Source organism: Symsagittifera roscoffensis, chromosome 6 (genome assembly GCF_963678635.1).
Source record: "Symsagittifera roscoffensis chromosome 6, txSymRosc1.1, whole genome shotgun sequence".
In the NCBI taxonomy this organism is placed as follows: Eukaryota; Metazoa; Xenacoelomorpha; order Acoela; family Convolutidae; genus Symsagittifera; species Symsagittifera roscoffensis.
The window spans coordinates 14,521,261-14,534,068 of record NC_087067.1 but is presented as its reverse complement, the minus strand read 5'-3'; the positions used below and the strand labels follow the sequence as shown (position 1 = coordinate 14,534,068).

Below are 12,808 nucleotides of genomic sequence, written 5' to 3'. Positions count from 1 at the left end.
AAGAAGTAATTATGTATGTAAACCATAAATGCAGTATGTGAGATTTCTTATAGACCAAGCAATGAGCAGCAAAGAAGATGACAACCCAACTATATTCCAACTCTGGAATGGCAAATCTATTCAATTTGCTGCCAAAAGTCACTACCCTCAAATGATTTTAAGTATGGACTCACCGTCGCAGCAAAGGAAATCAATTGAACCAGACCAATGGCCATCTCGATGTTGACTACACGTACCGATCCTAGTCACTTGGCACTTCACACGGAAAAGTCAAACTACACCCTGCACGTAGTCTCGCTCTAAACTTAGAAGTTCGATTCGTCATTGCATCGATCAGAAGTTTTGACACAATCAACCAAGACCACCACGATCAACGATACCCATCTTGAAACACGAACGAAACAATCTTCCTCCGTCAATCACAAACAACCACACTTATCTTCTCTCCAAGAAGTCAACGCTCGCAACTTCTAAAAAAAACTACATCACCGGTCCTTCACAATATTAAACAATTAAAAACTAAAAACTCTCTAAACCCCGGATGGGTGGAACCAGTTCTAAACTAGTATTTATAAACCAATTATTTTATTGATTAATTATCACTATAAAATATTACTAACTAACCTATCATTTTCCATCTCTAACATTCACACTTATTTGTAAGTTCTGAAACTACTTTTAGTTTCAGTACCAGAATAATTTGAATAAACTTTGAATACAGTTGTTCTCCTTCTGGATAAACTCCAAGAACTAACTCGCATAAACCAGTATACACTAGATCTATTTAGATTAGGAAATTAAGAGTAAGATTAAGATCGGTATTAGACTAAGAAGTTGCACGAATCTATCCGGCCGAAAATAAGATAGCGTGACGAGCAGACGGTGTACCTTATCTGAAAATACTCTATGAGTATAACCAATAGGTCATAACTCAGTATGTAGCTTCGTTTTTGTATGTAGTGTAGAATCTATTTTCGAAATTTTTGTTGACCTTTTTTTAGATCGATCAAATTGATTTTTGGAGCTCTCCCAAAGCCGTGATTTATCCATATTTTCGCCAAAGATTGGTCTTTTTTTGCTCCCCATCAAAATTAGTATATATTGGCGCCTAAGGCGCCTTTAAAAAAACTTTAGGGTCCATCACCAAAAATGGATATTGGAAAATAGTACAAAGGGAGGACTCTCCCTAAATCCGCCCCTGTCGTTTTTAATTTTTTACTCTACTAGTTAGCAATCAATTGGTTGAATTCGTTATGAAACTTGTTAACTTGATGCGAGAGTGATAATGAGGCTCAAAGTTTTGAAGTTTTTACAGTGAAAGCTATTCAAAAATGCCCAGCTAATTAAGTGAAACCAAATGATTAACTATTCACACTTGGAAAATAACTTGGTTGTGATGAATAAAAATTTGAACTACACTATGAGAAAAGTCAGTCATTTTCAGATACTGCAGATTTGACCGTACAAGTAGTTCCTTCACTAATTAGCAATATTGATTGAACAAATTTGGAACTTGTTCACTTGATTGTCAGAACGATAACGACGCTCATAGTTTCGATGAGTCTTCACAATGATTTTTTAAGAGTGAATCAAAAATGTCCAGGTAAATAACTTAAGCCAAATGGCCATTCACACCGAAAAAATAAATTAGCTGAGTGACGGCAATTGATTGAAAATTGTAGAAAAACTTTTTTAAAACGAGCCAATTTTGTCGATAATTATAATTTGGATAAAAACTTTGAATTTTAATTGACTGAACAGCTTAAAATCTTTCTTGAAAATTTTTGGGGGACTTTTGTAAACATGGAGTTTGCATTTTCAACATTCATGCGAACCCTTCTAATCATGGCTTGGCTTAATATGTCCATGATTCGTGCTTCTTTCAAAGAAGAGCCGTTTTTGTTCAAGTTCGGCCAGAGCGAGGGCGACACTTTCATTGAAAAAACAGACCCACTTTGCTCGCGACGCGGCTTCGAGTTCGGAAGGTGCTTCATGATAAAACAGAAATCAGTGTGCGAAATCCACATTTGCACGGACGGAACTATCAACCTGGACAACGAAATAATTTACATGGACAACACGGCGGTGGAATTAGATCCCGCCAGTCGCATTTCGGTCGCCATGACCCCGACAATTGGCGCCGACAACATGCTGGACTACATGTGCAGATCTGAAAATCAAATCTACTTCTACTCAAGTCTCGGATATAACCCGGAGCGGAACTGTTTATACTACAATTTGTATCTCTACTCTTCAATTTCTGGACCTTTCGGTATAGAAATTTACCAAATTCCTCCACCCCCATACAACCCTGAGAACTATTTGGCTGTTATGAATTGGAACATTGAAAATGACGCCGCGATTTACGGGAGCTTGCTGACTATGGGATTGGACGACAAGTTGACCTTGGAATTGATGGGCGTTGATCAAACCAAGTACCCAAACCTGGCTGGAAACATTTTGTACCGCAAACTCATTTCAGCAGATGATTTTGATTTAGCAAACAGCCTGATTGGGGGAGATTTCAGAGGTGACTTCGGTTTTGTCGTGACCTACTACAAGGTTCAGCAATTTGGGGCTAGTGCGCTGTCGTTTTTCAACAGCTACCAGTTTGTGTTCGTATGTGACAGCAAACGAACGGCTGCTGATTTCACTGACGATACATGCTATTCAATTTCAGACTACTACGAGATCAACTTCGGCTCATCCCGTTACGACTTCCTCTACGCAGGTTTCTACTTGGTGCACGAACCGGTTGAAATGGGACGATTTAGACGCGGTAAGTAACACCAACTCCAAACGCCCCCCAAAGCGCCGCCCTTTCAGATGATCGGCCCCCAATAAAGCAGGTCATAAAAAAGACTCTCGTCTTGAATGTATAACAAGGATAGCCAGTTCCTGCGCAAGTATCACAGATTTAAAAAAAAAACAGTTTATTGTCATTTTTTTTGCGTTCATGGGGTGTGATAAAAGGATTTGAACGAAAGTCTAGATCCTAGACGTAGTCTTTTTTAACAAAATAAGGCGTTTTCGACAACAGTTTTTCTCAAAAATGAGTACAAAAACTTTTTGCAGACAATATTTTTTTAATTAAAAAAATACCTAGAGGGCGCTAAAAAAATTTTACAATCCTATGATACACCTGCTTATTCGCTCGAAATTAGACGTATTAAACATTTCAAACAGGAATTTCTTGAAAATGAGAACATTTTTTGGTAAATTTTTTATTGTTGTTTCAATTAAAGTGAAAAGACTGTAAAATGATACATATTTTGACCCATTCCGACAATATTTTTGGGTAATTGATTTTGCGTGGGAAAATAAAACTACCGAAGACCAAGCTCCTCCCCATTTTCAGTACTCGGTGGTCAATGATCAACGAAAATAAATGAAATATTGTTGGCAATTATAATAATGATAGAAAAAGTAGAAGAAATCATAATAGTCGAAAAAACTTACAAACAGAATATAGACTAGCATATATACAATTTCGAAATTGGAGTTGCAGCTGTCATTAGAACAATTTCGAAATCCGAAAATTTTCTGGAAATCCGAACATTTTAAGAAGCCCAGATAAAAAATAATGCGGGAAAAATTCCAGTTACAAAACATCTCCAATTATGATTGTGATTTTAACTAAATTAGACACCAAAAAATGACGAAAAAAGAAACTAAAATTACAATGGTCTGCAGAAAAAATACCTGGGCAGAACTACCTTTTTCATTTCAAAACTGGGGACAAAAAAATTTCAAATTAGTTTGATCAAATAAAGTTGATCGATTATCAATGACGTTTAGCCTGTCAAACTAAAAGTAGAGAACATTTAGGATTGAGCTCTTAAACTGGGGTTTCACAAATACTCGACCGCCGATACTTCTGAACTGAATTAACATTTACTGTTTTAACAGAGGTGATTGATGCTTTTGCGCCGCCTCCTCCGAGCAATTTTGGTGAGTCTGATTCAAGTTTCATTATGTTCTGAAAAAAACTTCTAGGAGGCCATAAATTTTAAAAATGCTTGAAAATGTCTTTTGAAACAGAGTTTAAGAAATCCAAAGCCGAAAATATTTTACAACTTAGAACCAAGCTATTCGATGGAAACGTATAACTGGATAAAATTGATATTCCAAACAAAGATATTAATGTACGACTATGTACCAATTTCTTAAGGGACTAATTTATTACCTTTTTTAAATTGACTGATTAATATTTTTTCAAAGACGAGCTGTACGAGCTTCCCTACTCGCGTTGCGCGGCTGCGTACAAACTGGCCGAAGAAAGCAACACTAATTTGCCCGGGGTTTGGATCTACGAAGTGGTGCAGAACTACAATGAAAACGACGGCATCGCAATCAAGGGGGGACCTCTGCATCGCTACTCCTTCGATGACCTGTGCCCGGGGGCCACTTTGCCCAACACGACTGTCTCAATGTTCGAACACAATCAAGACAACAACTTTCAGTTTGAATTGAGTCCTTGTACTAGCAAACTGAAGTCCTGGAAACATGTAGCGTTCAAGTTCGTCGGAACTTTTGAAGTCCAAACCGAGGCCCAATATGACTATCCGTGCTCCAAGATCAGAGGCAAATTTCCCAAAGTTTGGGGTGTGAACGAACCGGTGAAAGTGATGTTGGTTTTGGACCATGTTGCCATGGATACTGGATTGACAGTCGAGTTTGTATCGCCACAGCAGGAGTCTTCTGTTTCTCAGATAACTCTGACAGTTGAGAAGACGGAATCCACTGTTGAACTCACGTGGTCTGATTTACCCACTTCCGACGGCCAGACCTACGATCTGGAGAGAATAGAAGTTACTGCAAATGGTAAGTGTAATTATAATCCAATTCTTAAAATAAATAGCCAGTTGCTTTTGTTGTTGCAGAGAATTTTCCAACCATGTTTTGAAAAACTACATTTTTTTTCGAAATTAGTAGTTTTTTATTGTTCCGACCATTTGATCTTGTTCCGACCATATACATAAAAAATTTCAAATTTTTTCAAATAAGTGCCGTTTTTAGGTGGTTTGATGAAATGATCTGAACGAAAGCCAAGAACTTAGGCATACTCTATGGTCATAGTAAAATAGGCACATTTGTCAACAATTTTTTGCAAATAAATCCATAAAAAAAAACATGAACAAAACTTTAAACTATTTTTAAAATTGTTATCGCAAGTTTTTTTAAATGTTTTTGAAGCTTTTTTTAAAAGTAAAATTGATCTTAAAAATTTTGAAAACTATTTTCTATTGAAATAAGAATAAGTTTATGGGGCCTGCTAGCTCGCTTTTTTCGTTTAATTTTAGACTAAAATCAAAAACTTCAAACCAATTTTTATCGACACTGAGAACATTTTTCGCATTACGACTGAAAAGGTCTTAATACTTGACTTAATCCGATGATTATTTGATTACTTATAATTTATGGTACCTTATTTTGCGTGAGAAAAAGAAAAAAAGAAAGAAAAATTCAATCGAAGACAAAAGTCCTCCCCATTTTCAATGGTCGAAACAATAGTCGCTAGCCTTGAATGTAGAGTTCGCAAAATAATTCGAGAAAACCTCATCTGACTATACAGTGACTATACAAAGTATCTCTATTGGTATTTGTTTTGCTGATTCATCAATGGTCGATTAGAACTAAAAGATTTCTACGGTTGTTTCTATTATAATGGTCAAAAATGTTTACATTATAATCATTTATAATTACACTTTGGGGCCACACACTTTAGTACCAATCCCCCACCTTGCCTCCCTCCCAACCTAGCCCCATCACACCTATTCCCCCACCAGCTACCCTCATCCACCCAACCCATTTCTTCTAACACCCCCCCCCCCACTTTAACCTCCTCCCCCCACCTACCTCCACCCACCTACCGAACCCCCACACACAAACCTCCCTCCTAGACCTACCTGACACGCCCCTTATGTTTTTGGAGGGCCTACAGATCTGTCGGGTGGTGGGGTGCTTGATAAAGGTGTGTGTTTTTTAGGGGGTAGAGTGGCACGCATACGGTGTTTTTCACGTATTTTTACGGTAAAGGTGAGTAAGGTGTAAAAGATAGTGAGCGAGGTGTTAGTGAAGATATTGCAAAAAAGTGGTAAGAATGGTGGGAATTACTGATAAATATTTAGGGGGAGGCGAGACGAAAAGAAAAAGACAAGCAAAAAACGTTATATATTTTTGCTGTAGCCAAACGTAAAACACAATTTACCGATTCCAAAGTTCAAGTTTTGAATTTTGATATCACGTTTTTGGAAAATCCGACTTTCACCCATAAAAACCTGTTATAAACCATTTTAACAATTATAATCCATTATTTTACTTTATAATTGATGTTAATGGATTAAGTTGATTGCTATTTATATGATTTGTATAATCGATTTTTTTAAAGAACTTTACGGAGACAGACCGTGAAAATCCATCATACTCAGTTATTATTCATGAATCCTTAGTGCAGCTATGTCTTCATTAGACCCTAATTTTGTTCTGAAGAACTTAAAAAAAAAGCCCATATCAACAGCCCAAAAATCAGGAGCAGTGCTATCAGGACCGGTTAACGTTTCAACAACCTTACCCAGGGGCCGTATGCCTCGTGGAGTTAAGTCTCCGAGGATCCATACGAGGTCATGTTTTTCAATGGTTTTCTCTTTTTGGTTCCACTTGATTCGTTTGATCAGGGATTGCGAGTATTTTTTTCAGTAGTCGCTTCCAGAAGCTGTCTAGTCGGTCTTTGGTTAGCTTCCAGGATGTGTTGCTTAGTTTGTCGCTATTCGTAGAATGAAGCAGCGGGAGCGTAAATGAATGACATCCCAAGTAGGAAGGGGTTGGGTGTAGGTGGTAATGTGCCAATGATGTCGCAACTTACATGGGTCAGTGGTATTGGGCTGATAAGTCTTTGCATTCTATTACAATAGTTAGAAAGACATCCCTGGAAATTCTGTGATCCTAGATTCAATAGAAAGACTCATTTGATGACCGAAACGAGACCTTCCCACACTCCACCAAAATCAGGAACAGTGGTGGATTAAGACGCCAGTCGATTGACTTCAGCTGATGCTTTTTTGCTATTTCAATTTTGTTGATATTTTAGGGTTGTTTCATAATTTGTTTATGTGTTTCAAAATGTGTTTCATAAATTGTTTCATGATTTGTTCAATTTTTTTCTATGATTTATTTTTCAGCAAAGTAGATTGAACCGATTAAGTCAAGCCCATCATTATTGAGGGGATATGGATTAGTTTCCGGGTCATTGAAGCGCTGTGCAGGTAGATCAGCCATGAAAGGGTTTAAACTTTCCCCCTTGAAAGCGGCGGCACAAAAAACAGTGGTGGCGAATGTGTCTCAAGGCTTTTCTGAGACCTTAAATTATGAAGCATTGTTGCAAGTAGTGTCGTACAAATTCGGTGCCGAGGTACAAAATCCTATGATGATGAGCGTTTTTGATCATGAGATGAACCGAAGTTTCCTTTGCATGCAGAATAAAAAGATACTTAGTTGCATCTGGCGTTGGTGAAAATCTCACTCATACTCGCGCACGAATAAGATTATTATCCATAAATGGTGAGTATGACAGTAAAGCATCTTCATTGTCCAATGCTTTGTTGGTAGTTAAACGTTTAATAGTATCAGGGAAGCAGCTTGTTGTGATTGCTCGTAGAGTAGAGTTTTAGCTATCTCCAGGTCGTTTATTCTTAAATCGCGTTTTCATGTTTGCCGAATAACATCCTCAAAAAGTACCACACGAGCAGTTGCGCGGAGTAGACGAAGCCATTCGGAAAATATCGAAACATCATTGATTAGTTCCCTTTTTGCAGTAGAAAAGTTTTCCAGTTTCACCATAGCGTTGATAAGTAGAACTGCACTGCCGACTTTTTGTGTAGTAGTTTTCTCCTTATCTGTAGTGTTGAAAACCGGTAGAATAACTGGGTCGTCCTGTAGTTTTGGTTGAGGCTTTTCAGATTCTGGTACTAATAGAAATTCCGATGGTTGCAACCAAAAGTGTTCCACGTCCTGAAGCGGGATCGGCCGATTTCGTTCACCGGGTATAGGATGCCACTGTTGGGCTTCAGAAACTGACAGAATTTGTTAAATCTGTTCAAAGAGTAAGATTTTTGCTTTTCCGGACTGTTGATCCGTGCAATTACCGACGCATTATCCGTCCAGAAATGAATGGCGTTGAAACTTAGTCGAGATTTTCCGGTTGTAAGATGTGCAGCAATTACTACAGTTTGCAGTTCCAGCTTGGGTATGCTTTCTTATTTAAGTCGCGCGACCTTGGTTCTTCCAATTGTAAATGATGAAAGTTTATGGACTTGGTTCGAAATACAGATGTATATGCAAGCTGCCATGGCGCCCTGAGAAGCATTGTTGAAATCATGTACTTGTATATCGCTGTGTCTGCCTATTTGGCCAATAAACCTCGGTATTTTGCACTAATATCTTCTTTACACTGTCGGGTCCATGTTTGATAATTGGGTTGTGTTCTTGAGGAACTACTTGATCCCAAGTTAGCCAAATCACAAAAGCTTTTGAAGCAGTCTTATGACAACTGGTGCATTCAATCCCAGTGGATCAAAGATTCTGGCTACAGTAGACAAAGTTTTATATAGAGACATTTGTTTAGCCATTAAATTGTTTTTAAGTACGGGCTGAGTGATGAGTGTCTCCCATTTTTCTCCCAAAACTCGATGAATGGTACTCTTGTTTTCAGTTTTGGGTTCGTTGAGGAAATCAAGCACTTCTGCAGTACTAAGCTTGGTTAAATTGAAAACTCATTTTTGGGGTGCCATCTTTAAGGCTTTTGTTGACTCCAGGGTGTCATACCGGAGGGTATGAGATTCTAACACTTGAATCCAAATGGATCGATAAACCTTATTTCTAAGTCGGAGCGATAAAAAACGACTAGTGACAGATAACATTAATTCAACTCAGATTCTGATTGCAGATAGAGTTCGTCCTCTCTGTCTATCAAGGTCAAGTGACCAGCCGTCTGGGCGTTTAGCATAAGATTATTAGTAATATAAATAACATACATATAAGTTTAGTTTGTCGATCCAGACTGGATGACATTCCCCCTTGACAACAAAATATCATAAACTATTGTTTTTCAAATTGAGATTTAGAGTCCCCTGAGGACTAATAGCTTGAGTTTTATAGTCCCGGTGTGACTTTTTTAGCATCCTTTTTCTGATTGTGAGTTCTGCTTGGCAGTTTCTTCCCCCTCACTTTCCTATTTCTCATCATCATCACTTATCTTGTTACTGTCCACCGCACTTTCTTGACAAGTTTTTGCTTTGATGAATAAAGTTTCATTACTTGTATCAATTGGTTCGTCTGCAACTGACGGCGAAGTTAAATCTACAACCTCGGTGTGGTCTGTTTTGTGTTTCGGGCTAATTACTTCTATGAATCTGATGCATGCTTTGTATTGAGGGGTTTTCGCAGTAAACCCCATTTCTTGTATTAGCAATTTTAAGCTGGGAGAATTATTCGATTGTTTATCCGATGGTGAGTCAATTTGAAATTCAATCGGTCGTTTCGTCTCCTCGTCTTTTTTATCTTCTATCGTGTTAATAGGTACTGGGTTTCCAAAAGCATGTGAAAGCGCCGCTTGGCGATTTCTCGTTGATTTCCGCAATGGCTCTGTTGTATTTTTTGGAGAATTTTCAGATGAGTCCTCTTCGTCATCTTCGTGTTTCTTGGTGTTTGATGTTGCTGTTTGTGGTATGTTGTTGTTGTTGGCTTGCAAAATCCCGACCGGGATTTCTGTTTGTAGGCTCATCCCACTTGTTTGTAGTTTCCTTGTTGGTCGCCCGCCGGTCCGTTTTCCGGTTGGTTTTGTTTTTCGTTTTGCTGGACTATCAGATTTTCCTTGCATTGTCATCTTTTCCTTTTGTGTCAATTTCTTCGGGAGGCCGGTCTTTTTGTCTTCTTTGAAAATTGGATGTTGTGGCGCGGTAGGTTTCTCAATGTCCAAAAAACGTAGGCAAGGTCCTGATCTCCGTGCGGATTTAAATGCAACGTAGTCACTGAGTCGAGACGGTCTGCATGGTCCGTATATTAAAGGGGTTTGGTACAATTGCGATGCCACTATTTCTTAATAATCTTGGTTGTTTTCCAAATGTTTGAACCCAAGCAGTGTGTGGGGTATATGTTAGTTTTTTGCCGTCTATTGTTTTATAATTCTGTTCGAAAGTTCTGGTGTTCTTTACTTTTGTTGCTAATCTTATTGTTTTCCGTGCTACCTGATCTATCCGTTTTTTCGTGTTTTTGTCTACCGTTGTTTGTAGTTTCTTATACCTTACGTTCAACTTATCTTTGACTATTTCTATAGTTTTAGAGTTTGCACCTGTATCTTTTTGTTGTGTTGTTACGTCCGAGTTTGTCAAATCTCGTGGCATTTGAAGTTTGCGGTCTCGTTTGTTGATTGATAGTTCATCTTCCGACCATTGTTGTAAGTCATGCATTACTTCAGCGGGTAGGGGCAGTTTTGTAAAATTCCTGCGATCTAAACATGCATGTTTTGCAATTTCCCAATTTAAATTGTTGGGTGAACTACTAGTTGCTACGTTTGATAAAGATATGTTTGGAGTACGTCCCATGTGGGCCTCAAAAGGTGTAATTTTGGTTACACTTTGTTTGTGTTATTCTGAGTTTTTTGATAATTTCTGCTACATCTCAAGCGAGTTTGTAGGGTGTATTTGTTTTGTCAATTCTCATAACCGCTAATCTACGCTTTAAAGTTTGTATCATCTTCTCAACTACCCCTATCGCTCTATGATCATCCACCGGTGCAAATAATAACTTAATATTGTTTGTATGACAAAAAAAATGGAATTTTTTTTAGCTCTAAATGTTTTTGCTTGATCGCATCTTATCCTGCGGGTACCCCGTTGCTTGAAACGTACCGTTGCATAAATTTAATAGCAATATCTGCTGTGGTGTTTGTAACGACTTTTGCAGTTGGGAATTTTGACCACTTATCGATTGCAACTAAAATATATGCGTCCCTATTTAGTTCGTCTGGAAGGGGTCCTGCAAAATCTAATTGTACTTCCTCATTTGGTTCAACAACTGGTTCTACCTGAAACGAATGTTTTTTTTTTCCGATGATGGGTTTTAAATGTTTACCTTGTTCGGTGCAGTGTTTGCAATTTTGGGCCATCTGCACAATTGCCCGATGCATATGTGGAAACCATACATAGTTGCTGAGGTCTAGCACCGCTGCCGATCCTGGGTGTGTTAAATGCAGACTATCGAGCACGGTTTGCCTCCACTGTGTGGGGATGACTATCTTTTCGTCGATTAGTAAGCAATCCTCTCGGACATGGAGTCTGTTTCTGATGTTATACCAGTACTGGCCGTAGGAAGCCTTGATTGCTTCCCTCTTTCTTACAAAATTGATGAGGGCGGAGATTTCGATCTTTCTTGGTGGCTGCGGCGATGAATTGGACGCTCAAAACTCGTTGTAATTTTTGTCTGAACAAAGGCATATCCTCCTCAGATTCCGTCGTATTTGTAGCCTTCTCTACCGTAGCGACTAGTTCTTCCGTGATCATTTCGTGACTGTTTTCTAGTGTTGTACCCGTTGTTGGTGGTTAAATGTTGTGTTCCTGTACTTCTTGTATGCAAATTTTTGGATCTACTCGGCTGACGCAATTATCCGTTACTGTGTCTTTGGTTTTCTCGGGTGTTTGTGTAGAAATTGTTGTGTTTTGTGGTTCGGGTGTAAGTGTTGGTGAAGTTGCTGCTATGGTAGTCACTTGTGTTTGGGTTGTCATCATTTTCCTGTTGCAGCCTGCAGTGATCCGATCCGTTTTGTTTTCGGATATATTTGTATTTGTGAAAGTGATCTTCGAGAAATTCGATTTTTGCCGATATCGATTTTCTTAGTCGATAGTATCTCTCTAGCGTTCCGTACGGGCGTTAGCGTTTGATTAGGCTTTTCTAGCTGTGATGATTTCTTTTCCTCAGAGTATCCTTTCTTTCCCCTGGTAGGAGGTCTTTTATGCCATCTGGGGTCCGCAAGGCTTTCTTCCCTGTCTTGCCAGTTTCCCGTTGACGCGTTTCGTCCTCTTGTGTCGGGTGATTTTAGTTCCGTTGGTATGAATCCTCCTTTAAGTTCTTTGATATCCTTACGGCTCATAGCTGCGTTGTTGTGATCGTTATATGAAATTTTATGAACAAAATTGTTTTTCTGGTTTTGATTTTGTTTGGATCGGAAGACAGTTGACTGATGTACAGCAGATTTTGAGTGAGACTGATTTGTGTTGTTAGTTGCAATTGTCAATCATTTCCAGATTATTAATGAATGCCCTAATTGATGCTACAACAAATTCCTCGTCGTACTCACTAGGGGGTATTGCCAATCCAACCGGATTTCGGGATATGTAGTCAATTAGTCCCATCTTACTCCCAGCAAGATGTTTGATATCGAAGTGAAAGGGAATTAATCGGTCAATCCAGCGTGTGAGCCGGCTTTGACTTGTTTTTGATCGCTCGCTTGCGTTTAATGCGATGATTAAAGCTTGATGATCAGTGATGACGGTAAAATTTTTACCATATAAATTATATTTAAAACGTTCGATTGCCAACACGACCCCTAATAATTCAAGTTCGTTAACAGAATATTTTTCCTCTAATGAATTTAAGAACCGTGATGCACACGCTACTGCAACCCAACTTTCTGGTGAAAAACGTTCGAGCGCAGCTCCTAATTCTGTAGTTGAAGCATCGCAAACGATGCGAGTGTCGAGGTGATTGTCAAAGCGTTTGTTTTGTGTTATGTCCGATACTAATTTTAGTATGT

At 38.6% G+C, this 12,808-nt stretch overlaps 1 protein-coding gene across 2 annotated transcripts in view; it reads left to right on the top strand.

The window, feature by feature from the left end:
* LOC134847646 (uncharacterized) overlaps positions 1–12,808 on the top strand; it is a 46,341-nt gene that overhangs the window by 6,454 nt on the left and 27,079 nt on the right. The window contains exons 1-3 of one of the 2 annotated variants that reach the window (XM_063864799.1): positions 1,668–2,779; positions 3,910–3,951; positions 4,222–4,824. The exons of the other annotated variant lie outside the window; for it this stretch is intronic. Coding sequence (XP_063720869.1) covers positions 1,804–2,779; positions 3,910–3,951; positions 4,222–4,824 — 1,621 coding nt within the window. The 5' untranslated portion in view covers positions 1,668–1,803. Of the gene's footprint in view, positions 1–1,667; positions 2,780–3,909; positions 3,952–4,221; positions 4,825–12,808 lie in introns of those variants that run through there. 2 annotated transcript variants of the gene reach the window in all.